Source organism: Anopheles bellator, chromosome 2, assembly GCF_943735745.2.
Source record: "Anopheles bellator chromosome 2, idAnoBellAS_SP24_06.2, whole genome shotgun sequence".
In the NCBI taxonomy this organism is placed as follows: domain Eukaryota; kingdom Metazoa; phylum Arthropoda; class Insecta; order Diptera; family Culicidae; genus Anopheles; species Anopheles bellator.
The window spans coordinates 29,929,639-29,957,491 of record NC_071286.1 but is presented as its reverse complement, the minus strand read 5'-3'; the positions used below and the strand labels follow the sequence as shown (position 1 = coordinate 29,957,491).

Genomic DNA, 27,853 nt, shown 5'->3' with positions numbered 1-27,853 from the left:
ATGCAACAAAGGACGACCGCGCCAGCTGGTCCACCGGCCTCTGCATCTTCCGGAAAGGTACGTCAAAACGGATTGAACTGTTCAGATGTGCTGCACTCAACGGCACGGTGCAGAAGTGCGGTGTCAAGGAGGGTCTCAAAGTTGCCATTGTAGCGCTTCGTGCCTGCAGAAATGCAAGTCCGACTGTAACTTCCCCAAATGTTACTTTAAAATCTTACAGCAAGTGGTTGAGCTCAACGGGTACGTTATCATTCTGGTCGAGAGCCGCGATGGCAAAATCAAACTCTACGGTAGTCCGGCCGACAAGGACAACCTGGAGGTTGCGGACGAGATACTGGACGTTAACGAACGCAAACTGGAAGACTCGCCCCGCGCGGAAGTTATTAAGCACATACACGAGGTAAGAGGGCTTGCTTTTGGGGCTTGGGCTCGACTATCAACAATGGATTGACGATGCTTTTCATCCCGTTTACAGTGTATCCAGTCGTGCATGATAAAGTTGCGTGTCAAACGGCGAAGCGACTCCCGTCTAGGTAACATTTCTGTCTCCCTTTGGCCTGCGCCTAGTGCTCCGCACCGCCGAAAATCAGTGTCGTATGAGGGGAGACTAGCTAAATCGCCGTAATACGAGGTGTGTTCAAAAATTTTCGCAACTTTTGAATTTCCGCGGGCTACGTATGTCCAATTTTCGATATTTTGGTGGCGTTTGGTTGCTACACATGTCAGTGACTTATGGTAAAATGATCGCCTATTTTGAGATATCAGTCAATTTTTGGCAGCTGGTTTGCTTAGACAAGATTTGGTCCATCATCGATTTTTGTGTACTCCAAAAGTAATTGGCCACAAAACGGTAATTTGAATTTTGGAAGAAGGAAAAAAAACAGGAAAAAGTAACAGGGGGCCAGATCTGGGGAATGAAGTGGATTTGGCATCACTAAAGTGTTGTTTAGACCAAAAATTCGGGACCGCGACAACCAATTTTGGTTTTCCCACAAATCCGGACGTTTATGACGGATTGCTTTAGGCAAATTGCACATAACTTGCAGGAAATATTCTTTATTGACCCTTCTACTATCGAAGAAAATGGTAAGCAAAACTGTTCACATTCGACCAAATTTGGGTGTTCTACGTTCACATCTTCTCGGCCCCGCTGAAAAAATGTTGAACCACCCACAAACGCTGCTTTTGGTCTTAAAAGCTTCAGTGTAAATCACAGTAAACATTTCGATTACGTCCGAGCTCTCAGTTTTGTTTTCCACGCAAAATTTGGTAAAATGTCTTTGCCATCAATTTTTTGGAATAGAGAAAAATCGACGATGAGCCAAATCTTGTCTAAGCAAAATAGCTGTCAAAAATTGACTGATAACTCAAAATGGGCGAACTTTTTACCAGAAGCTAACGCCACCAACAAATCGAAGACCGGATATACGAAGGCAGCAGAAATTCAAAAGTTGCGAAAATTTTTGAACACACCTCGTATATTAAAAATAAAGATATTGCGCATTTAGTCACAGTAAATGTTCAACACATGGCACGGCCGTTGAGCACGTGAGCAAACGGTTTGAATAAAAAGCTCGAACGTTCCTTGGTCGCCCGGCAGATGGCGCGGCGAAAGTCCCCGATCCGCTGGGTGGACCAAAAGCTCACGATCGGTGTCGGATCCAAAGCTTCACCTGGCCATGTGCGTCAGGTGTTGCGTGAGCAACTTCGAGGGCCCGACTTTACTCACTATGGGGCGCCCTATATGTTCTATTTGATGGCCATTCTGGGTTGGCCGCCAACTCGGACCACCTAGGCCGGATTGTGAGCTGGCGGTGCGCTTTTCCCACCTAGCCCACCTAGCCCACCCTAGGTGGGTACGCACCCGCTACTAACACGCACGCGGGATTTGCTTGTAGCGACAGAACGAAAACGGGTTTTCGACACGGGGAGTCGCAATGTGAGAGCGGCCCCGACGGTCGGTCAGGTTTTCCACAACCCGTCCTCCATATCTCGGGGCTCCGGACGTTTGTGTGTGTGGTGGTGCGATCGTGCCGGCCTCCACGATCCGATCCGTGATGGTCGCGGTGATTGCAGGGCCAGCGCTGGTTGGATACATTTACCGCTCGGTATTTCGTACGGTCGCGGCCCCCTAACCCCCCCGGAAAGCTCGACAGAACGGAGCGCCACGGAACCGCATTGCACTATACGTGTGCGGCGCTCGAGTCCACCAATATTTTCAAACGCGCCAGTGGCCGCGCAACAACAACCAGCGCACCAGCGAGCTCCAACAGCGAGCACGTCGGGAAAAAGAGCTGAATGTACAGCAGCGCGAGCGTGTGCCTCAACGCAGTCGCGAAGGAGCATCGAAGAGTCGGACGACGTGTCGCGCTAACGAACGGCCCCTGGTCGCGTCCAACTGCCTCCCTCCCGGGTATGGCTCCGTAATCGGTCAATCAATTGCTGAACGGGGTCGAACGCGCCAGGATTGTGTTGGCCCGTGATTGCTTCGCGCTAGTGATCCGCCGAAGGAAGTGAAGGCTCAGAGTCCTCGGTCGACCCGGAGCCACCGGAATTGTAGCACGTGCGCCTATGTGTGTTGTGTTTGTTTAAGCCGTGCGCGAAAGTTTCCAACATTCCGCAGCAAGCGCAGGCGTTGTTTTCGCATGGTTCAGGTCGGACGACATCAGAGATCCAGCTTGGACAGCGCGGACCAACAATTTGCTGCCTGTAACTGCCCGGTGGTACCTGTGGATTGATTGGGTCGCTGCTGGGTCACCTCCAAGAGCTGACGGTATCGGTGTCAGCTTCTGGAAACACGGTTCAGCCCATGGAGGCTGCGGGAGACCGATCGTGGGGTATGCTAATGTCAAGCGTATGTATGTGTTGAGAAACATTTCACTTCACCGAAACGCCTCTCTAACCTCACCGGGCTGGGCTCAGGTCTCAGGTCGGATTGGGAGCCGATCGGTGTGAAGAGAGATAAAACGAAGAATACGAGTGCCAGCCAGTGAACCGTCAAACTCCGGGGAGGTCTCGCCGGAGAATGGTGGCTTAGGGGCACACATAGACACACACGCTCACTCCCATATGTGACGATCGCGGACGGTCATGCGCGAGGCTGCTGGGCTTCTTCTCGCGCGTATCTTCTTGCGCCCGTAATCGCCAGTGATCTGGCACGACAACGACGCGCCTTGGCGATCGCTGGCGGGCTTCATCATCGAGTCACCCCTAGCAACACGTATGTTCGTTGGTTGCCGTTGTCATCTCTGGAGGCGATCGGAGCCACGGCGCAACGTAGTGGGCCGCGTGTCCAGGAAGTAGGTTTCAGTCGACCGTAGTGAGAAACTGTCGACGTCACAGCAGCCGCCATTCGCGCTGACCACCACTGGACTGGTATCCGCTCGCCGCGGGTTGTCTCAACTAGGACGTTGTCAGGATCGGGGAGAGAGAGATTTCAATGCACTCAATGCAGTGGGACAAAGAAACGAACTCCCGGCTCGGGGTGGCATACTAAGATCGTGACACTACACACCACTACCACCATCCACCATCGGGTGGTGGATTTGTGTGTGACGTGGTGAGTCATGCAGCACGCATCAAAGAACGCTCTGAACTGAGGGTGATTTATCTCGGAGCGGTTCCGTGATCGCGCTCCTTTTCCGGCTCCTTTCGCGAGTCCGCGTTGTGAAGCGGGTGTCCGTCGTTGTTGTGGTGTTGTGGCTTTGCAGGCCGCTTTCATTTATTTATTTCATATCCCGCCGACCCGCAGTGTGATGTAAGTGAAGAGAAGAGGTATCAAAACAAAACCCACCAAATCATCGCCACGGAACGTCAGTGGAAGCAGACTACTACTACTACTACTACTGTCCACTACTACCAAGCCCCCTAGCCCCAAATTCACCTTTCACGGTGGTCGGCGACTGCTGCGCGCACCCGGCGCGTAAAGTGAAATGAAGCGCGCTTTCGACATCATGACGTGAAACGTGTACCGAATTCAGCATTACGTATATTTATGTGGCTCGGCACGGCACGTCCGAGGAGCACTGCCGCAGCGAGCGCAAGGGTGTCAAAAGAAGAGCCTCTTTGCACGGGGTGCATTACGCCACCAGAAACCGCGGGTTGGCGAGCCTTGGCGTTAGTGTGCAATGGCTGGGCAGACGCGGCGGCACAGTGAAAAGTGAAAAGCGACGTGCGTCGTGCTGTGTTATGAAATTGAAGAAATATTTCCACTCATAAACGCGAATCTTCCCGAGTGTTTGTGCGTCAGTGTTTCGGGGTTCGTCGTCTGCCAGTGCCAGTTTCCTCCGCTCTAACACCGGGCTGTTCGGTGTGTCTGTGGGTGTTTATGAAGTTCTAATTGCAACAAATATCGTTTGCTGGAAGCTGTTTACCTACGGCCTAGAAAACCGGTAGCCCCAGCGGAAGCAGCATCCCGCCACTCGCCGGGTCGGTTTTAATTTCGATTAATTACTATCGCTGCAGGTATGATAAACACAGCTGGGGAGGATGCTGGTTGCTAGTGTGTCTGTATGTGTCTGTGTGCGTTGTACTAAACGACGGCGCGGTGGGGTAGATAGCAATTCAAATTAAACACTGCTCACACCAACATATTCCACATTCATTTTCATCTCATTATTCCACGTGTCTTGCAAATAAAGGGTGTAAATATATTGCTCAGCAAGACCATTCGTTTCTTTGCCCGGACAGTGCGGCGGGAAAGTTCCATGACTGAAGTTCTAAAAACAAGGATAATCATTCGAAGAAATCTTCCCCTTGATTTGGTACACTTTTTACTTGGGAATCGAGTCGATTAAATGCCTACTTGAACAAAGTTTTTGATATCATAAAGTGCTCCTCGAAACGTCTTCAATGTTGGATGATCTCAACGTCTGTTTAAATTTGGTCTCTCCATTTTTTGGTTTTTGTGATAAAAGCGAGGAGACACAATGCTTCACCACACTGATTTCAATTCTGATCAATATTTTGGCCAAACCTGGCATTTCTTGACTTTATTTGACTGAATTTCACATATAATTGTTTCTTTCTTAAATGATTTTTCGGTCAGCGATCGCATTCGTTGCTTCTGTCTCTCACCGTTACATCGTTACGTTACGTTAAAAACATTAACTTATCTACATTTTTGGAAATGTTTTGAACGTTTTTGTGGTTCGGCAACGTCGGTATAAGAACTTCCTTGCCGCACTGTACATTAGAGGCGCTACGAATAAATTCAGTACCCTTTAGTTCCTCACCAACATTCCACTAAACTGTGCCGGGTATATACTTCTTAACCCATGCTTCAACTGACTCACTAACGCAATCAATGGCAATATTGTTTCCGCCAAATGGCCCAGCGCGGCCGGTGTACTCTTCGATCGGCGTGGCGCAAAAAAAGAATTGGAACGTCCGAACGATCTCTCGGGAACAGGATATGGCGTTCCCCGGTTATTTATAGTCCAGCACCATTCGACATCCCATCTTCCAGCATTCCACCGTCCACCGAATCGATATCGATGATGTTCCGCACAGTGGGTTGACCAGCAAATAGGGTCATGTTGTTGCGGGCCACTGTGTTACGCAAATAGCTTGGCGCTCATTGTCAGCCCCCCGTTACCAGAGGTGCGCCAAAAGTGCGAAAAAAGCGCGTCAAAAATCGATGCGACAGCGGCGGGCCTCTATGCGCCGTTGACACCAATGCCGGTTAAACGAAGCTGGAAAAGCGCTCCCCCAAAAAGGTACCGTTAATTGGATTTTCCACCTAGTTTACGGTCGTGCAAACGTGCGGCCGCATGTACAGAAGCCAAAATCTCCACAAAAAGTCCCAATCAATAGTGAACTGACCCGTGGCACTAGTTCGATGGGGGTGGTAGCTGGACCCATTGGCAAGCTGTATTATTCTGTTCAAGTACGAGGAACGGAGTGGCGCTCTGATTAAAGCAAGCCCAACGGTCTGTGTACTATTGAGACTGTGTTAGACGAGACCGTGGCCGTGCTTTGATCGTCCCTAGTACATCCCGAGAGTAGCAGATTGCATTGGCAGGCTGCTGCAGCAGCATCCATTGTGGTGGACATTTCCAACGACACAATGCTCGGTTCGGCCATGGTATGGAAATAGAACCCCCAGGAAGGCGCGAGTACGGGTCGCACATAAATACCGGCTCATCCGGAACAAAGGGAACTCCTCCGGAACTGGCCGTAACAGGGGCGCGTACAGGTTGTTGTTTTTCTGCTCGTACATAAATCATGGCCGATGATACATGGCACAAGGCCGCAGGGCAGGTCCGGGCCGGCATTCTAACCTCGTCAGAAGGGGCGTCACACGCGTCTCGTGTACGCGCCACAGATAACAGGGGGCCCCGACGCCATACGACACTGATAAACGGCCGAGTGGCTGTGTTTTGTTCAGCCCTTGTCCCCATTCCCAGCGCCCAGGAGCAGGTGGTGGTTCCTTGGTGGCTTCGTGTGGTTCGTCCACCTCGCTGACCCTGCTGTGATATGATGGATTGACCGTAACTCTCTGTGTTCCCGCTCCGTTAGCCGGCGAGCTTGGCAATGCGGTGCAGGATGCGTTCGTCATTGCGGTCGAGCAGCAGGCCCGAGAGCGGCTCCAACGATTGTCCGCCCTCAAGCGCATCACACCGGTCGACATGTCACAGCTTTCGATCAAAGCAAGTATCCATTCCGCTAGGGCTACCCGGGGCAATCCTGCCAACGGCTGCCTTCCGTTTGCTACATGCCTTGGTCTTCTTGGTTCTTGTTTCATCCCGGTCCCGCCCAACAGCTCAACCAACAGAGCCAGGCCAAGGGTGGTGCCACACAAGATTTGAGCTTCCTGAAGGAGGCGTCCCCGATCTACGTGACGTCGCTCTCGGGGAACAGTGTTACGGGTACCAACACCAGCACGACGGTGACGGCCGGCGTGAAGCCGGCCACCTTTACCGCAGGCTCCAGCAACAACAACAACAACAACACCAACACCCTTGGGGGCCAACAGACTGCAATCAACAACCTGAACAACAACATCAACAGCACCTGTCTTACGGCCGGTGCAGGCGTAAGCATCGGTGTCGCCGGCACCAGCGGCAACATTGTGGTGCGGCAGCAACCTCAACCGGGACCTTCCTCCAGCGGCACCAGCAGCATCGTTTCCTCCGGCGGTGGCTACGCAAACATTCGCCAACTGCCGGGCGGCGGCCTGGCCGCGATCCCAGCGGGATCGCAGCCGTTGAAGGGGACGCAGGCGGCTGACCAAGTGGCCACCGGTAGCACTAACAACAATAACACACTAGCTCTTAGCGGCGGCGTGACCGCGACGCATCACCTCCATCACAGTCTTGTAAATAACAATAACCTCACCAACAGGCCGCAGGGGTTCGATACTACCGCCAACAGTTACTATAGCAATCTAACTAACACCTTCCTATCGAATGGTCATGGTTCCAAGAGAGAGGTAATTTCGCGAGCCTGTCGAATTAACACACCGATCGCCCGGCTGCTTAGCACCCTCTCTCTCTCTCTCTCTCTCTCTTCCCCGATCGACCCCGGTTTCTAGTGGAGAACCTTCTAATTGAACCTTTTTTATTTCGCACACTCCTTTCCTTTCACCACACAGCTGGCAACACTGTCCGAGGGTGAACTCGAACCACCGGACGAGCCGCAGTACGAGTCGAGCGGAAACATATCGCGCGGTGGCACCGAGGTTCTGCTGGGCGATCAGCATCTGCGCCAGGAAAATCGGTAAGTTTCCTCTATAGTCTGCCCTAGTCTTGAAAATTTTTCTCGGATATTCCAAACCCCCGTGCTGGGTGAAGAGATAAATACTGTCGGCACCGATCTGCCTACGCAGCTCGCACGAAGCTCTCTAATGATGGGGGTCTCTCGGTTTGGGAGTTCAATTTTGTGACTTCGAAGAAGTGCTGCGAAAGCCAAACAATCGCCAGACCATCCAACTGATGAACGTGACGTCGTGGGTTGTAGAGTAATGACACATACTTGGAATGCCTGTAAAATCCCATCCCTTGGCGTCAATTCTGACGATTGTCTGGCCCGGGCGAACCCGGGACGATCGGCAAAATACCGATCCAAGGTACTCGCTCGCGTAGGTGTTCTCGTGGCGTTCACGTGGCGAACGACCCCGTGGTGATGTGGAAATGATTATCGAGCCCATCAGAGCGGGAGGGTTGATCTTCAAGTTGGTGTTCGGTACCTAAACTGATTCCATTATTATGTGCCTATGATGTAAGCGGCGGGCAGCCATCGTGAGCATCGCGCGCGAGGATCGCTTTCTTGCGTGGGAATTGGGAAGCGTTTCGACGTCGGCCGTTGTGCGAAAGGGAACAACGGAACCGCCTTCCCGCAATTGTTTGGTGTCTGTTGTGAGCTCAATGAAGCAAAACTTCGTATTCAACATCCGGCCCAGAGAGCCAGAGAGAGAGAGAGAGAGATAGCAATAGCAAGAGTGGGAGAGGGACTGGTGAAGCGGGATCTGGTGGTGTCCATTGTCTTCACCCTCCAGAATCAAGTATGGCGTAAGGAGAACAACCTCTTCACCGAGGATGGATCACTCCACGTACTTGACGTTAGGCGTAGCGACGAACACACGGACGCCGAAGATGCTGGGGTCCAGTCTCAAGTGTTCTCTCACTCCATCCATCCGTGCCGGATCTCTGGGGACATCGGGATCACGTCAGACACCTCTACACGGCGACGGGGCACAAGATTCTGGGTACGAACCGGACCAGAGGCCGAGATTGCCGGTGTGGCGTGGGGCGCATCAATCATTTGCTGGGAAATAATCACTCACATCGCTCGTACGTCTTTTCCACTCGTGGCCGCGACGGAGGGGGTGAGATAGCGAGTGAGAGCGAGGAGGTGACAGTTAAAATGTGGTACGCTTTTAAGGGCGAAAACCTTCGCAAATAAATTCCCATCTAACCGAGCGTATCAAAGGCCTCCCGCACCGCACTGCCTGGTCTGGTGGCGGGCCATTCATCCGTACGGAACGATGTTTGCTGGAGGTTATCTCTTATTCATATCGTCATTCCAGCGCTCCACGGTGCTCTCCTGGGACGCGGGAAGCAACATCCGGCAGATCATCTGCTGCGGGCGAGAAGAGACCCGGAGCTATTGAGGAGACCCCGCCGTGCGATTGACAGCCGGCGGTGTGGTCGGCGGTGCTGTTGTTTCTGGAACGCCGTGCAGCTCTGCTAAACGACCTAATTTCTCCCCTCTCCGGTGGGCTGTTTATTTGGATGTGACTCGGTAATTTGGCCAGAGAGTTCGCCCAAGACATCGGCCGGCGAAAATCCTATTCTCGCCCACGGCCCGGGACGGCCACGCAGTGGCAATTTTCGCAAATTAATGTGAACTCCACCGAAGCACCCTAAATGATCTGGCCGGACTGTTCGCGTGTAATTATACCCGAAAAGAAGTACCAACGCCAGTGTGTCTTTTGGGCATCGGCAGCTACTTCGGTGACTGTTGGTGGTGGGTGGGTCGAACCGCCCGCACACTGCCGGTGTCTTCCATTTTGGGGCCTCATAATAGGGCGTGTGTTTATGGCCGAGACCAACGGAGAGCCATTTACATTCCGTACAATTTCCGTGGTACCCGGTGTGGATTAGAAACCGGTGCGGTCCGGTACGTACCTTGCTTCGTCGGCAGATGATGTCGTTTATTTGAATGTTTAATAACACCGAGATGACTATTGGCTGATGCAAGGAAGATAACGAAGATAAGGAGGGTGAGCGGTAAGTTACATATTCGATAGAGTGAGAAAGAGCTCGTTGACCGACAAAACGAGGTCAGCATAGGTGAGATCTTCCCACGGCGATGGCAATGTGAATTAATCGAAACAGATTGTTTACCCATTGGAATAATATTTTTGTATGAACTAGTAAAAGTTTCGCGAACAAAGCTAATCTGGGAGTAAAATAAAGTAAAGTAAGTTTAGATAAACGTGATCATTCGGATGCTGTATCGTGCGAAATTCGGATGTCAATGATGTTCTTTTAAAGATCTACCTGTAACTTCAAAGTGTTTGTAGATGCCCCAAAATGGCAACAAACTTGCGAGGATCGCCAAGTTGGATTTTTTTTCATAAAAACAACCGATGCCCAAAATATATGGCGGGTACGTCAACCGGTCCACAGCTCGGAGCATGCACTTTCACTTGTTTCGATTTTACAAAATAGCTAGTTACTATCAGAGTATTAATTTAATTATTATTGCAAATTTTAAATCATACCGAAGAGTGCCGAACGCCGCTGCTCCGTTCGTCGCGAGGTCGTGATGAGATGCTTCATCTCCATGGTCCAAGAATAGCTTTTGCCTTCCTAAGTAATCGGCCGTAATCCGCCCGAAATCCTCTCTTCCGGCACCGTGGGTTTCCAGTTTGCGGATGTCCGGTTTTGCTTAGCCCCCGGTCGGCAGTGTCGGCTTCTTAAACCGCTAGCGACACTTGAGCCGTATGCTAATTCTTCCAAGATGTGTTCCACTTTCCAGCGTGTTCCTAATCCCGGTGCGCACCTTTGGGCACGTACCGCCCGCCTCTGAAGTAGTGTGTGAGAGAGTGTAAGTGATGTGGCCGTCCCAAAAGCCTGCAGGCCTTCTCCTAGGACAGGTGCCTCAAGCGCTGTGTATGTGTGCCTTGCCGGTGCCGGAGAAAACAGGACGGGCAACCCACCCGAACAAAATCGGCACTCAATTTCTCCATACTGAGACCAAAAATCTCACGTCAAATTGTTTTCTCGCCAAGGGCCAGAAAGAGAACGCGACAGCGAGCAATATTTTCTCTCGCTGTCACGCTAATATAGCATCCAGTCCGCCACTCAAACGACAAACTGTTGGAAATTTTTGGTTCAGTGCAAAAGCATAAACGGATAAAGGCCAGAAAGAGAGCGCAACACCGAGCAATATTTTCTGTCTTATTCGCATTGATGCGGCACTTCTCACGGACCATTCCAAGTTGTCAAAACGGTCACTTCAATTTTCTATGTTCCTACGTTCGACGTTTGTTTACAAAAAGTTATTGTGCGTGAAAATCGTGTTAAATATTTAATATAAAGCAACTGATTATCACGGTAAGTAACAAACAGTGAAGTGAAGTGAAGTAGTGAAAGTGCATCTGTTTACATTTTCAGCCGTGTTTACAATGAAGAAACGACTGACCATCCCATTGGATCGCTACCATGGACAAGACGGTCCAAGACAGCGACGGAACACTTTAAACAGAGCGCGCTATATGGTGAAGAAATGCTTGGAAGCTGACGCAGAAAGGGTCGATAGTGTCGCCGGACCTTCCGGCATTTCCGATGTTCCTGCTTCTGCTGTTGCCGTAGACGTTCAGGACGTTCCTACCACCGCGGCCGATGTTCGCGGCCGAGGTTTTAAATAACGTAACAACTGAATCGGCAAAGTCTTCCTTTACAGCCTTCGTCTCGAGCTGAAACAATGCTTCCACAGTATGAACAGGAAAAAAGGAAGGCGAAACTGTCGGGTTTCCTTCACTCATCGGGTTTGTTGGGAACAGATTTCCCGTCGCGGTGTGGCCGTTCTGAGACAGCTGCCAGCTGGAACTTTCCATTCGGTCAACACGTTCTGTTAGCAAATCGACTTTGGCCACAATATTGCTGACCAGGGACCCTAGCGAGGACCTTTCCGAGGAGCTTGGATTCATCGTATCTGCAAATAAATCCAATGGTGATAGATTGAACGATAACGGCCCGTTATTCCGATACAACTTAATGTAAGTATACTCACATATTATGCACGTATCAAATGTATCAAAATACTAATCGATGAATTCAAAACTTTTTATATGTTTACGGTTTGCTGGAGAACAACAACTACGTCCACTTTGTAACCGGTGTAGGCGTACGAAACACAAGCACGCAGGAGAAAAACAAAGAAGCCTGCCACTGAATGCCAGCGATGCAGCGGGAAATTTTCGATTCATCGATGTATAGCGTAATTTTCAGAGTTAGGGATAGTTACGTGACGTTAGCACTGGTGACGTAGTCATAGAGTTAGTGTAAATGAAATAATTATAGAAAACTTGTAATTTAAAAACACTTGGCGATAAATACAAAACATTGTTTACATCCCAGTGAACATTTTCTCTCTTCTCACCAAAAAATCCAATCCTTATCCGGTCCTCATTCGGTTCCGAACGGCTGTCTCGAATACCTTCCCCCATATAGCGTTATATGAAAGAATCGCTGTGAGGAGCCGAAAGGTCCATGGAGCGAGGAGCCGTTTAAATTCTCTCACCGAGCGGCCCCCTGTCTCTCACGTGTGTGTTCTCTCGCTTTTTTCGTTTTCTTTCTCCCATATTCCCCCTAACCAAAATGAAACAGTTCGTATTTGGGCGGTACATTTCGATATATTTTCTCTCTCTTTTTTCGCATACACTCTTCACTCTGCACTAGCGGTTCACAATTTGGTGCGTAGCTGCTTTCGGCGCCTTAGAAAAATGCATTGCATCGTATCCTTTGCATCCCATCTGGACATCTGATTGGACATCTGAAACGAGCAAAGCGAAAACATTTCAACATTATTTGGGTGTCACTAAATACTGTCCAATAAACTTACCTGAATTATTTCTATCAGGATCACCCGTGATCGACAGAGAAGCACAAGCACTTGGTACTTTACACTTGGCACTTAGAAAAAACAGAGGCACAGTTTTCGTCCCGATTCACCAAAACTTAAAGAGAGACTGTCGGACCCTCGGTACTTCGGGAGTTTGCCACGATCTCGCTGTCTCTGTTATTTCTATTCCTTTTTCTTTCTCTCCAACGTTCGTCTTCGACCTGCAAACTCACGGGGATTTGAAAACTCACGGGGATTTATTCCGTTCTTTCCCCGGCAACCAACGAACGCGTCTCATGCTCACTTCGTACGCTGCGAGATCGCCCTCCCTCGGCCTCGTCGCAGGCAGAGGGGCGTTCGATCTCACTCGTCTCAGCCTTCCTCCGCCGCGTCGCAGGCAGAGGGGCAGCCTCTGGCTCTCAAAATTGTTCACTGGGAAACAAAAGCGCTCACGGAGCTAGTGAGACGGATTGGGATATAAACGCGATTTTTGGGATATACAAGAAGGAAAGTGAGCCGTTATATCTCAATCCAGCCATAGTGAGAGAGGTTGTCTCACAGGTTGAGATCTGGGGCCAGAAAAATGAAAAATTGAGTGACTTTTTTGTTCGGGCAAGTCGTCATTTCTTTCGACGGGCTCCTTTTCATTCTTTCCGCCAGCCAGCCGGCGGAGTTGGAAAGTGAAATGGGACGTCGAAGTAACCGTTTGCTCCGTGGGGCGTTTTTGAAAGCGTTGCACATTATTCACGGCTCCCGACGGCTCCCTACATACCGGATCCTGTAGCCCGCGGCCGCACCGCTGGATCCACGTCTCACGGAGAGCCACCGCATCTAGGGGTCAGCGCCGTTCCTTGGGAGACCCGGCGGAAGGCTTCCTACTCGGCCAGAAAGTGTTCGCCTCAACGGACACCGCCGTCACCGGCCCGTCATGCGTACCTGTGCCACGGCGCGGGAACACAAGGGACGGCCACATTTTTTCCACCTCTTTTGCGCCGTCTTTCTCCTTCCCTCGCTCGGCCGCGTTTGGCTTCCCGCCACACACTTGCCACCTCCGTCTTTCTTGCCTTCGCTTCGTACGAAGTGCATCCCTCCGGTGCGTTCCTCTGCCACGCTGTAGCGGATTCAGTCGTCGGCGTCGCAAGCGAGCGGACGTGTGTTCGTGAGTGTCGGAAGCGTGTGTTTTGGTTCGCGTTACGGCGTTGGAATTCCATCGCTCGCTGTGGTTGGTTCCCCAAATGAGTCACTTGCTGCGGGTGAAGTGCTAACAGTGAAGTGGCTTCCAGGAAGTGCTGAGACAGGACATCGTCGTTCGACACTCGAGCTGGGGACGCTGGACTCGGACTCGCAGACACACGCGTTCGTCGAGGAGATGGGACGAACGTTGTAAACAACACGGGCTACTGTGCAAGTGTCAAAATGATGTTTACTGCTCGCTGCTGCAGCTGCTGCTGCTGTGGACATGTCGAACATGCGAATTTGTTTTGGAAGCAGCTAATTTGTTTGTCTCTTGTCTCGGGTTTTTGCAGGCATTCCTTGGGTGTCCGCTCCCGTGTTTCCACTCGCTCCGTCCCTCCGGCCGTCGGCGGTGGCTCCGTTTCGCCCTTTCGCAATGTAGCCCGCGCGGACCGGAGCGTGCTGAATGGGCGAAGACCAATCATAACGGCGCGACGTCGTAGTAGGCAGCGCGCGGGACGACGTTTCTTGGGCCGAGCCGTCGCCGTCGAACTTAATTATGTACACACAACATACGGCGGGCTACCGGACGCCGTGCGGCCAGTAATCTTCTGCTGGCCCCAACGATAGTCCGGTCCGGTAGTTGACCCTCTTGTGTGACTGGTGTGCCCCACGGAGCGTACGGAGGAAATCACAACCGGTTTCTGTGGCCCCGCCGTGGAGAGTGCATATGAATCACACCGGACCCCGGTGTACGTACGGGAGATTGGTATTTTTGTCCGCTGACCGTTCCGACGGGCACCAGCAGCAGCAACGGCAGCAAGCATTTCCGTTCGATCTCTGATAGAGAGCGTAAGCGGTAGAGTGGTGTAGAAAAGCGCCAAGATAATAGGAACGCGCCTTGGGCTTTTAGGTTCGGTTAACCACCAAGCTGTGGCCCCGCGGCTCCTGACCAAGCCAAGGAAGGCATGCGGCCAGTAATTGCGCCAGCAACGGTATTCGCTATTGTCAAGTTCAAAACCCCTAGCAACGGTGTGGCGCGCGCCCCGTTAGTCCGAAGTTGTTGAATCGATCGAGCGGTTCGGTGTTGTGTGGTCCCGCGAGAGAGTTGTCTTCTGCAAGTGTTGTTGTGCCCCCAACCCGGGGACCGGGAATGATCCTGCACAAGTCAACAAACGGTTTCGAAACAAGCTGGAGCCACGTTTTGAAAAATCGGAAAATACCCGTAAAGGCCCAACCCTCCCGGTGGCCCTGGTCGACATCCGCTTGACATTGTGCGTTTCGTTTCCGGCGGCCGGAGGTGAATGTAAAAATCCGAAAGTGATCGAAGCAATCTTGGATTCGCGGCTGGTGCCCGTTTTGTTGCTCGCACATTCCAACCAAACCCGCTGGCTGTTGGGGGAGAAGCCTGCTCGGAACAGCTGCGTTTGCGGAATTGGCAAACTAATCTTACACGTAGCGCTCTGCTACACCCCAGTGGCCAGAGGAGGGTGGTTTCGAGCCACGGAATGCAACCAGTAGAGTGCAGTTTAAAGTGAAACCTCTCATTTTTGTTGTTTGAAACCTCTCTCCCTGCAGTGCGTTGTGATACCGCCGCCGAGTGGTAGTTGTAGGTAACGAGACCCCCCCAGTATCAGCTAGTAGGCGATGAAGTGAATTTTTGAGGTACGCGTTTTTGCAGCGAAATTGGCCAAGCCAATTGCACCAAATAGGTCCCGATAGGTCTGTGCTGTGCGCGCTGGTGCCGATCGCTGTGGAAGGAAGAAAGTGGACGAGAATTGCATACATACAGACGCACTACGGAGAAAGCAAACCGCAGTTCGACGAGAGAGAGAAAGAGAAAAGTGCATGCAAAACGAACGAATGTGCATGCAATATTGCATTGGCTCCTAACACGCTGGCGGGCCTGCTGATAGCTCTGGGTAGCCTCGTCGAAAGCCGAGTGAACGAGTGAGGGGAGCACAAGCACCGTTTTGCGAAACATAAATTGCGCCAAACGGCAGCGGCGGCCAACGAAGGCGCTACAACATCATCCAGTGGCGGGGTGGGCTACTACGGGTTGGTATCTGCTGCTGCAGCGCCCGTCACCGTCAAGTGCCACCATAATCGGGCGTGGAAGAAGACGAGGAGCGCCACCAGACCCAGGACCCAACTCGCCGCGGTTAATCTGCGGTGTAATTCATGACGACAAGTGAAGCGGACGCCATTTCACGATAATAACAATACGCACAGCTCTGTCGTGCACCCCACAACGGATTGCACAAAATGAGGATTCTGAAGCACTGGTAATTATATGGTTTGTTGACTCGGAGACCATTTTGGTTCCGGTTTTGTTTATAGGATTAAACATTCGCAGCACCACCAACGAGTGTACGCAACCTGCTCTCTAGTTCCCGCCCAGTTCATCTTCGCCTACTTCGCAATGAAAAGTCCCCAATTAGGTCCGGTAACTGTACTGCGTCTCTTAATGGGCTCAAATTACTGTATCCGTAGGATTAGGGCCCATAGGATCGCTGCGGATCGTCTCCGTATTTGAACAGTCTAGAAGCGTACAGATTTTGGGATGTATTCGGCACCGAAGCCGGAGTGGTTTCCCCAAACAACCATATTCCACTGTCGAGGCCGCTTCCCAATGCATATTTATGAGCCAGAGATTCACCACATTCAAGGACAGTAGCTTTAGACTGCGCACGACGTATGCATCACCAATCAGGTTCTCTTGGGTGCGTGAAGCGCGGCTCTATTCGGCTCTCAAGCGACCACTCGCGACGGGGACGCATGATTAATCGTAATGGTATTTCAACATGCTGCCGGACATTGCTGTTCAGCCTAATCTTATCGTTACACGGGTGAGAAACATTCACCGAAGCACTACAAATCCCGCATGGAGCCCTTACTACGAGTATTACCTGCCAGTGGGATGCGTTTTTTTCTTGACAAAAACATTGAAAAGTTCTTCTTTTAAGTTGGGTACAAACACCACATTCTTCTGACGTCAGCCTGCGCCGTGTTGCGTACGATCCTTTGTCCGACAGATGGATTTCCATGGGTTTACAAAAAAAGATACCGAATTGTTCCCATTTTGCCATTTGTGCTGTGAAGTCGACGAGCAAAGAACGAAGGAACTTCCCACCGAAATTGATCCTTTCCCGTGATGGAGGAATTAAATATTATTCGTCCTTTTCTTCACGACCGGGGTCTCCGTTTTCCAGGTAACCATCGCACCACCGACAGAGCTTTTGCCCGAGTCGCAATTCGTTTTCGGAAAACAGCTTCCCCCGGTAGTGGAATTAGGAAAGGTCGAACCCGAACAAACAAACAACAAACCTAAGACGATCGACGGCGACGATCGTCATTCGGACGGTGTTTGTCCCGGACGCGGCGGTCCTGAGAATCGGAATTCAGCGGGATAGCTTCCCAGGGGCCGCCAAGCCCGTGCAGGGGGTTTGTTTGGCCGGGGTTCTTACTTCTCGAAACCCCGGAGCGCGGCACTTGATCTCCGGACTGTGGCGAATCGCACATCCGTCAGTTTGGTAAGATGCGATCCAACGGAGCCCGTGATTTGAGCCTATTAAGCGCCCGAATACACCGGCGTGGGTGAGCGTGCGCGCGCCGACCAATCGATTAATGATCGATCTCTGCGCACGAACACCGGAAGTTGGCGGTACGGCTCGTCACGCTAACAAACCATTCAATTGTGTGGTCGTCGCCGTCGTCGATTGACACACCCCGTCGTCGTGTTGGGCTCGTATACCTGTTTTTTCCCTTATTTTAGCTTCGACCGCGACTTCCCCGCCCGACGGCCATTGTTGTTGTTGCCGATGGCGTGACTTGAACGATCGCGCGGATGCGATCGCATCGTTGTGAAGTTTCGTCCGGAGTCGTCAAAGGCAGGAAATTTTATGTGTTTGCTACACATTCCTCATCTTGCTTCCGGTGGTCGCCGCCCCGTGGCGTCAAATGGAGGACGAAGAATGAGTTATACGTCGCCCGATGACTGCGCTCTGTCATGTGTACAATTTTTATGCGCTGTTGTCCAATTCACTTCCGGTGCCAGGGAGAGGGCGTTTTCGAGACTCCCACCGCTAAAGTTGATGGCGGCAGCAACCTGTTGCTGCCACCAGCCATCTGTCTGCTGCTGTGTGGCGTTTTGAAGCCTCCTGTCGTCTGGTGGAGCCGTTGCGGCTGCTGCGGGGAAGTCGATAAATTTGTTTGCGGAGCGTGAAATTAATTTCAAACTCGATGAGCCGGGCGTCCGTTCCGTCCAGCGAAAGATGATCACCGTCCAGATAACGCGTCTGCTGCCGTGGTGTGGCCTAAGTGGTGGCGCTGACCGAACCCCCGGATGATCGTTGGCAAGAATCGGGAAGCACGATCGTCGGTTTTCTTTCTTTCGGACGGTGGCGTCTTCTTCAATCGTCGTTCACCTGATGGCTTGGTTTGGGCGTGCCACTGTTGGGCAAACGGTAGGCACCAAAAATCAGTTGGCTCGGTAGGTTTTGGGAATTTTCATCCGCCACCACGCGGATACCACCGAAGACACCCCGTACCGAGAGTCGTCATAAAACAATAAACAAACGCTACCACGCCGGACAGAGCGAGAGAAAGAGATGAAGAACTGTTTGAGAAATTCCCGGGATGTCCGCGAGGGCGGTAGAAAGGTTCCGCCGTCGGAGACCTCGGGTTCTCTCGGACACTAACGGACGTTCTAATGTCACTCTGTGGGATCTTTTCCGCCGTGTGGTTCGGCGACAGGAAAGGCCAAGATAAATGGAGTTACAGCGGCCGGCCGGGCGAGTGAGAGAGACCGTCCACGGGGAGGGAACGCGAAGGAGAACCGCACCAGCCACAAAGCCTCGAGAATGACGATGTAATTTAAGATTCCCATCGTGCCCCAGGTACACGGAGGGTAGAAGAACCAAGAAAAAAAAGGAACATACAGGTTCATTTGGTATTCTGTAAGGCTTTACGTGGCGCGGCGTTACCTTTTTTCTTACGCTCTCTTCTTCCACGTACGTTCCGGACCCTGCGCCCGGTCATGTCTGGGGCCGCTCCGGTTTGCTCTGGGACTGGACGAGTCGACGATCAAGACGAAGGCGATTAGCGGTGGCGGTGGTAGTGGTGGTCGGGGTCACGTGTGTCTGTGTGTCGGTTGGGACATTGTGCACGGCGCTGGTTCTTGCCGTGTGCTATGCTCTCAGAGGATTGACTGTACTTCGCCTTCGGGGTTGCACGATAAAAGGGATCAGAGTGGCCACGGGACGACGGATGGGACGAAGACGAGCAGAAGAGACACACAGCCCAAGCAAAGGCCGCCCCTAACGAGCGGGATTGCATCTTCTTGACGTGGCAGTGCTCTTGCTGCTGGTCGCGCACCGGACCGGAGAGTGATGTGTATTGCCTCATTGACCAAGAATGCGGCTGTTGTGTAGAGTTGACGTCCGTCCTCCGTCCTCCCTCCCTTCGTAACCTTACGCGACGCGAAGGTTTTGTGCGCCAGGTTCTACGCATTGCCGAGTCGTCCCTTTTCCTTCGACTTTGATCGTGGCGTACGATCTTCGAGAGATGATTGTAAAGATGAGGCGAGCAGTGTGCCGTGTCCATTCATCGTTTCGTGGATTCCGAAGCCGGTCTTACGGTAGAACCCCATGATCTTACCGACCTTGCCGCGTTAGAAACTAAACCCCACGTCATTAGAGGGACACGTATCGGGTCGAGGCTTATGACATCATTTGATCTGATCACCCCCTCTCTGTCTCTGTACTTCGCAGGCCCCGCAGACGCAGCGGCTCCAGCATCGTGGTGCTGGGCGGTGATGACACACTGAAGCCCTCGATACCGATTGATGACTATCAGGAAGATTTGGAAATGTACAATATGTTAGCGGCGAATCAGGACAATGGTAAGATGCGGCGGCGGTGTGTGCCCCAGTAGCCCCAGTGTTCCTATCGACGCCACTAACCTGCGGCTGTTTCATTTTAGGACCACACCGGGAAATGGCTGTCGATGTACCTGAATCATTTATAGCCAGAAACAAAACGCCTCCTCGCTATCCACCGCCACGGAGCACGGCGTCCGGAGTGCCACCGCCGGCCACGCCAGCGGCACCGGCCTCGACGACGCAGGTAAATCACGTATCCAACGCAATGCCCCAGGTTCCGAAGGTGGTCCATCATCATCATCACCCGGCAAACGGCGGCGGCGGCGGCGGTGGCGGAGTCTCGCTGGAGCTGGAACCGCTCGACGCGTACGGCGATCGGCACCTGTCCTCGCTGGACAGTAGCCAGGAGTACGTGAAGAAGGGCGGCTCCAGCAAGGGCCCGTCCTCGCTCGGTTCGGTCACCAGCGAGTTCGAACCGTCGGGGATGATGAACGGGAGCGGCGGCGGTGGTGGTTACGGTAACGTGCGCAAGCAGACCGACCGAGATCACCACCGGGGCGGCTCCCTGAGCACCACGCGGAGCGCCTCCTCCTCCTCGTCGTCGTCGTCGGGTGATCTCGGGCCGCCCGAGTACGATCTGGGGCCCCACCGGGAACTCCCCGTGGACGTGCCGGACAGCTTTGTCGAGATCATAAAGGCGCCACCGCGCTACCCGCCGCCCAAACCATTGATCATTAAAGATGTTATCAAAAAGAAAGAATCATGCTCGTCGAACGAATCCATTGCTAAGCCAAAACCGCAATCCCAGTCACCGGCCCGTAACGAGGTATCATTTTTTCTGTTCGATTTTTTTCTCATGCCTTAGTTTTGAGTTGTTGTTTCTATTTCTGTCGTTTGTTGTTGTGTTCCCCTTTCTTCACTTTTCTCCGTCCTTTTTTTATTGTTTTGTTTTGCTTTCTCGTCTGTCATTTACAACACCCTTTTCACCGGCCATCTTTCACCCACCTGATGGCTGATCTTACATCTCTCTACATCGAACCCGCGCATCAGACGTAGTCGGTCCGAACAAGATCAGACCCGAAGATGGTGCGCGGTCGAATGCATGCATGCCTTACGGCTGTCTTTAGTTAGCGTAGATTTTAGTTCCCTTCTCTTTAGTTATCATGTAACAAAGAACTAGCGCACAAACACTAGTTGAAACAACGCCACAAAAGTAGCACAGCTATTGAACATAACACTTCCTCCGTTCGAAGTTCCGTGTAGGTCCGTAGGACATTCCTGTACATACCACGTGCTGTGTTTTTGAGTGAGTCGTTTCGTTTTGATCGGTTTCTACCGAATAGTATCTTGATGCAAAACCCATTTGCCACCCATAATCAATTATTATTTTACGCTTAATACGTGTGTATTTGAAAGCCTTTTGCTATTCGATCATTTCTTACCTCGTTTAATGGATTATTCAAATCCCACACACCCGGCACCTTCCAACAAGGATCACATGATCATGAAATAGAAAAGGTATCATTATCACACCCATTACTTCATGTTCAATTCAGTTTTGATTTATTGGATTTCGGATTCGCCACGAAAGTAATCAAGAGTTCGAGTGTCACACTCCAAAAATGGGCGATGCGAACAACAACGACGCCAATGCATAGCCTTTCCGCTGCAGTTACTACTACTTCTGTCTCTCTCTCTCTCTCTCTCGGTCGAAAATCCTGTGTAGTTCCTGGACGGATCAGAGTCTGGGAGTAGCAGTATCCTATGTGTATCTAGAAGTCGTAACCAGTAGTAGCTCCGGTAGCACGGACGTGACTGATCGGGGTTTCCCGGTTTTCTTGCTTCCCTCAGCTGAACGGGTCATCGAAACCGGTGCCGCCACCGCGCGATCATCTGCGGATAGAGAAGGACGGCCGGCTCACCAATCGTGCACCAGTACCCGCTCCACAAGTGCCAGATCGTAAGGCTGTGCCGATCGCATCACAGCAGCCCCAGCATATCGGCCAAGTCCTGGAACCGACCCCGGATCAGCTGGATAGCATTAAGAAGTTCCAGGTGAGTCCTCCGCCTCAGCGTTCTACGGTACGGTCTCCTAATGGGGTCTATAAACCAGTGCCAGCAGACGGCAGCAGACAGTGGCTGGCTTTTGGCACCTTTCTTGGGCCGGCCACTTTCCCATTAGGACCCATAAGCGCACCTTCCGGCGCAGTCGACATTCCACTCCACTGGGATTGCGCTAAGAGAGTATCCGGGGCAGTCGAGAATTAAGAAACAAACAGAAGCGCTGATACCAGCGTGCGCGTCCGTATCGGCCGTTGCACGTGATGCGCGTTACCCACACATACGCCCATACGGCCCATCCGTCTTTTATCGTCCAACCCGACCCCGGCAGGTGAAATCGCCGTGGCGCTGAGGGCCGCGGCACCCTCTTTTCAACGCCCTGCGCATGGCAGTGCGGCGTGTGTGCGTAAGGGAAGAGCCTCGCCATCGGAACGGGGCGTAGCTGTGTGTGTTTGGGTATCATTCCAACTGCCAGCCGTTCCCATGTTACCGATGCACATAATACATATTCGAACGCCAGTCGACGCGGCCGCGAAATGCATTCGCGCAGGGGGGAGAGAGCGAGAACGAGAAAGCATTACACCTGCTGCCGCAAGTGGCCACCCCCTTGTTGAGGAGGCAACAACGCAACAACAACGCAAAACAAACGACACGATTTGAATGTTTACATTTTTGGAGCGCGCTCGCGCCTCGTCGGAAGTCCGTAGCTTTTTGTGTGTCCTCTTAGTACGCCGCGGCCATTTATGTTTTGCTACACGACAGAAAGAGAGTACGCATTGTTGCAACCCTAGCGGGCACAATATTGTGTTGTGTTCGAGTGTTTCGAGTGCGGGAGAGATTTAATGTTTTTATGCTTTGTCTCCACGCCGGCGGTGGGTTGGCGGTAATATCCGGGTTCCCGCCTGGTTTCGAAAAGTTCCCCCAAAAAACCGGTTCGTGTGGTGCAGCGCTAGCCGCTGACAATGTTGTGGCTGTGTTGATGGGTGGTGTTGTTGTCGTTGTTGTCCGGGCAAATAAAATCAAATTCAAGCTCATCCGGGGGGCGGGATGATGATGGGGATACGGTGGACCCACATGCTGCTGCAGCTGTGCACAATGTGGTGACAGAACCCCCCGGACGGCGGGAGAGAACGGAAGCCTCAACCCAAACACAAAGCCGAAAGGGAGAGGCCCTCGGCCGTGGCCAGCGTGTCCGGTGCAACCCCCGCGCCAAACCCGGGGCTACTTTCGCCGATTATGGACAGTCGCGCGACAACAATGGTTGCGTAGAGAGGTGCGTGGTGCGCGCTACTCCACGCCAGAGCCACGTTGCCTGGGTTCACTTTTGGGTAGAACGATCATTAGCACCGTCATTACGCACCGTGCAGGGGTTCCATCCGCTTCCAGCGCAGTGCTGCGTGTGGCCAGTTCGTGGTAGGGTCGATAAGACTGTACCGTCGTCACATGTCTTATCAGCAGTGATCAACCCAACGCTGTGATTGATAAAACGATTGTTGCGTTGTTTTGCACGCCAATTGTGTTCCGGAGAGACCACATACCCCAGTACGTGCGTTCGTGCTCACTCAGTGTCGCCAGTGGCAAATCGATCGCAGAGTCGGGTAATTAAATTACCCAATGCTTGGTGCTGGAACTGCACCGTATCAGCTGCAGTGTTCTTGAAGGACGACACTTGGGGAGTGACCCCTTAAGTAGTGGACTACGGTCAACACGGACCTCTTCATTTGTGGGGCTTTGATAAGTTTAGAGAGCTCGCGAAACTCACGCACACCACGCGCGGGTCACGAAGACGCGGATTCCCGTGAAATTGGAATTCGAACCTCCCACCATCGCTGGAGGGAGAAGGAGAGAGAGAGAGTTTTGTATTTGCGTGTCCCATTGGCGGCGGCAGCGATCGTAAAATGTCACCTCAACCGGTACCGGCCAGCGGGCTAATGTAGGCCTACTCACGCCGCTGACCAGTCCCTGATATACGCCGTACCGCAGCAGGGCCATGACGATGATGATGATGATGGTGATGTAATGCGAGTGGAGTTGTTGTTGCTTAAAGTTTTTCGCGCTTCGCCTAGTCTAGTCCGTGGCTGGCCAAGGTGAAGACGCGCGCCCCGTGAGTTGTGCCAACTCGAAGAATTTAAGCAAAAGAAGCCCCAATCGCAAGCGCGTGGCCAGCAGTGGAATTCGTGTGGTATTTCAGTTGCGGAAACAGCAGACGGATTGCTGCTACTGTGCTACGTTACCTGCGACTTTCCAAGCGACCGCCGGGATGTCCGCCATCGAGTGCCGCCGTTAAGTACGCTCTCTGCACTGCACAGCCAACTGGAAGCGGGTGCGCCCACACCAGCGGCGAACCAAACCAGTTCCAACGGTTTGCACTCAAAATCCCTGGAGACCAGACTACGCCCGGGACCCGTTGGTCCCGCGGTTTCGCAAAGGGCAGTGTGCGAGGTTTGAGTCAAATGCATCGCGTGTGTGGTGCCACCATCTTTGATCCGTGTCAACGGTTGTTGTTTTTTGTGGTTCGAAAGTTCGAAACGCGCCACCGTTAAGGTTAACGTGTTAAGGTGCGCACACTTGACGGCGTGACCCTGGGACGAGAGTGATTCGTGACCGCTAGCAATAGCTCCAGCGAAGTGATCCTCCTGCAAGGAGATCGCGGTTGACAGATATACCTGGTTAACTGTGTTCTTCCCGGTTCCAAAAGGCCCGCAAGATGATTGCGAGTGCCCAACAGCCCGGGGTGACGGGAACGAACACCCTGACGGCGACAAATTCATTTTACGCACAAAAACAGGCAAGTCGTGTTCGATCCGGTGCGGATTATGTGGTCCAGAATTCTCTGCCGCAAACTGTTCTCTGTGGGACTTCGGGATACGATGCCACTAAACAGTGCTGACCTAGTGTTTTGCATTGCTTCACCACCAGGAACAACTTCGGCGCAGACGGGAGGACGAAGAAAGAATAGCGGCCCAGAATGAATTCCTACGCAACAGCTTACGCGGATCGCAGCGGCTGCGCGCGCTCCAAGATAATCCCATCGAGAAGCCCCCGGTCGGTGTTGACAACGAGGCGTACGCCGACGATGAGGTGGTGCAGGAGAAAATTATTGGTAAGTACCGTGCGGACACGCGAAGGTCAACCCGCCTGTGTGTGTGTGGGCTCGGTTAATAATTATTCCGTTTACTTTCCGGATCACTCGAAACGCGGCACGGCAGGCTACAGTGAACTGGTGGCGGCTCTCCAGCGACTGCAGGGTCACCTCAACAAGCACGGGTTGGCATCACTCGCTGGCAGGGTGACCGCCGCTCAAAGCTTGCTGCTGGGCCCCGGTATCGCCCGTGCCCTAGCCGTCAGGTCGGCGGTCCTGGAACGGCGGCGACCGAAGGTGCAGAATCCAATTTGCTCAAATGCTCAAGCCCTGGCCAAGGATGTAAGTATTGGCAGGATCTCTTATCAGCAAAAATAAACACAACTCAATGAATCGCGTTCTTCCTGCCCACGATAGTGCGTTGAATCGCTGGCGCAATCCGGTTCACCGGCCGCAATAGAACTGTGTGATCTGCTGTCCACGTACGAAATGGAGGGACTGCTGCTCGCTCACGATCGGATCGCCACGACCACCGATCGGTCACCGGTCGTCTCCTACGGTGGTAGCCCGATCAACGCCACGCTGCCATCTCTAAGCAACAACATCAACAATAACACCTTGACCAGCAGCGCGGTCAAACCGGCCACGGTCATGCCATCAATTCCAAATAACACTAGTTTAGTGAACAATAACAATAACAATATCGCTAAGGTAAGTGGCCGGAACCTTATGCATTGGTTGGAATCGTGACGCTCAACGCCCGTTTCGATCTTTGTCCGCAGAGAGAACCGATGAGTGTGCCGCTCGGTGTGCTGCGTGACGGTAGCCAGGATCACATCAAAATCATCCAGATCGAAAAATCGTCGGAACCGCTCGGGGCGACCATCCGCAACGAGGGCGAAGCGGTCGTGATTGGGCGCGTGGTGCGCGGTGGGGCCGCCGAAAAGTCGGGTCTGCTGCACGAGGGTGACGAAATACTCGAGGTGAACGGTATCGAAATGCGGGGCAAATCGGTGAACGACGTGTGCGCCCTGCTCGGGTCGATGACGGGCACACTGACGTTCCTGGTGGTCCCGGCTGGTATCCCACAGATCATGCCGGGAATGGGAATGCGCGATCCGCCCGTGCTGCACGTGCGCGCCCACTTCGATTACGATCCCGAGGACGACCTGTACATACCGTGCCGGGAGCTGGGCATCAGCTTCCAGAAGGGTGACGTGCTGCACGTGATTTCGCGGGACGACCCGAACTGGTGGCAGGCGTACCGGGAGGGTGAAGAAGACCAAACGCTTGCCGGCCTGATACCGAGCCAATCGTTTCAGCATCAGCGCGAATCGATGAAGCTGGCCATTGCCGGGGAGGTTGGGTTGCGCACGCGGAAGGACATCAACGGCAAGGCGGGCGGTGGGTCCACTTTGCTGTGCGCCCGGAAGGGGCGCAAGAAGAAGAAGAAGGCAAGCAGCGAGCACGGGTATCCGCTGTACGCCACGGCCACGGCCGACGATCCCGATCCGGAGGAGATTCTCACCTACGAGGAGGTGGCCCTGTACTACCCACGGGCGTCCCACAAGCGACCGATCGTGCTGATTGGCCCGCCGAACATTGGACGCCACGAGCTGCGGCAGCGCTTGATGGCTGACTCGGAGCGTTTCGCGGCCGCCATTCCTCGTAAGTAGCGGGGCGTGGGCATTATTTTCCGGTGTCGGAACGTTAACTCATATCCTTTCCTTCTCGGCACACAGACACCTCCCGGGCACAGCGGGAAGGTGAAGTCCCCGGACAGGATTATCACTTCATCTCGCGACAACAGTTTGAGTCGGACATTTTGGCGCGCAAGTTTGTCGAGCACGGAGAATACGAAAAGGCATATTACGGTAGGTAGCGAAGGCGAAGCGAAACACACAACAATCATCGGATCTTACGCCACGTTCCGTCATCGATTTGCAGGCACATCACTGGAGGCAATTAGGGCCGTGGTCGCTAGTGGCAAGATATGCGTGCTGAACCTGCACCCGCAGAGCTTAAAGTTGCTTCGCTCGTCCGATCTGAAGCCGTACACCGTACTGGTGGCGCCGCCGAGTTTGGAAAAGCTACGCCAGAAGCGAATACGGACCGGGGAACCGTACAAGGTCAGTTGAAGCGCGTCACTACTCGCGCTCGTCTTGCATAATAACCTCGTCGTAATGTTGTTCCCGCTATTCCCATTGTGTGTCCCCACCACAGGAAGAGGAGCTTAAAGAGATCATCGCGACGGCACGTGACATGGAGGCACGATGGGGCCACCTGTTCGATATGATTATCATCAACAATGATACGGAGCGGGCCTACCACCAGCTGCTGGCGGAGATTAACTCTCTCGAGCGCGAACCCCAGTGGGTGCCGAGTAGCTGGCTTCACAACTAAATCGTGTGGCTGTTGCGGTTGGAACCGCTTGTGGCTTGTGAGAATAAGACATTCGGCGTGTCCGGCACACAGTATTAATCCACAAGCGATGGTGCGCCGGCACCGGTTGATCCGAGCGTGTGGCAATGAGAGAGCAGCAACAACAGGGGACAGTCACAAGACTTGATACGGGAATCGCATCCCACGAATCCCGGTACGGCGCCCGCAGCAGGGACATAGAGAACTCTTTAGGAACTTATATCTATACGTATATCCGTATCCCCACGCATGAAGCATACATAGATGCTTATTACTTTACTCTAATTGTTGTTATGTTATGTTCGTTTCTGTGCTCGACAATTGCACAAACAGCTTCGGGGCAACAATATAAACACTTCCACTATAGGTTTTTCGCCTTAGATCCAATTGTATAGGTTTGCAACGGCAGGGGAACACACATGGTGAACGTCGACTTGCGGAGCACCTCTTTCCCTGGGTTGGTGTGGTGGTGTTTTGTTAATACGCGAAGCCGATCGGTGATCGGAGCGCGGCAGTACTGCTTAAAATTCCCCCCAAACCCTGTGTACGTTTTGTTTTAGCATAATAAATGTTTTATTTATCGAAAGTTTTATTGGGGGAAAAAGAATGATAACGAAAGTGTAGGGAAGTAGCGCACCACGTGTGCGCTGTAACTGTAAGCT

At 52.6% G+C, this 27,853-nt stretch overlaps 1 protein-coding gene across 1 annotated transcript; it reads left to right on the top strand.

The window, feature by feature from the left end:
- On the top strand, window positions 1–27,718 carry LOC131212130 (uncharacterized). The gene is made up of 16 exons (XM_058205878.1): window positions 1–57; window positions 221–400; window positions 476–533; window positions 6,520–6,650; window positions 6,764–7,432; window positions 7,595–7,719; window positions 19,518–19,648; window positions 19,729–20,453; window positions 21,479–21,682; window positions 24,608–24,791; window positions 24,898–25,112; window positions 25,188–25,481; window positions 25,553–26,438; window positions 26,513–26,644; window positions 26,718–26,899; window positions 26,994–27,718. The coding sequence occupies exons 1-16, from the start codon at window positions 1–3 to the stop codon at window positions 27,171–27,173; spliced, it is 4,353 nt and encodes a 1,450-aa protein (XP_058061861.1). The 3' UTR covers window positions 27,174–27,718.
- The last annotated feature ends 135 nt before the right edge of the window (window positions 27,719–27,853 follow it).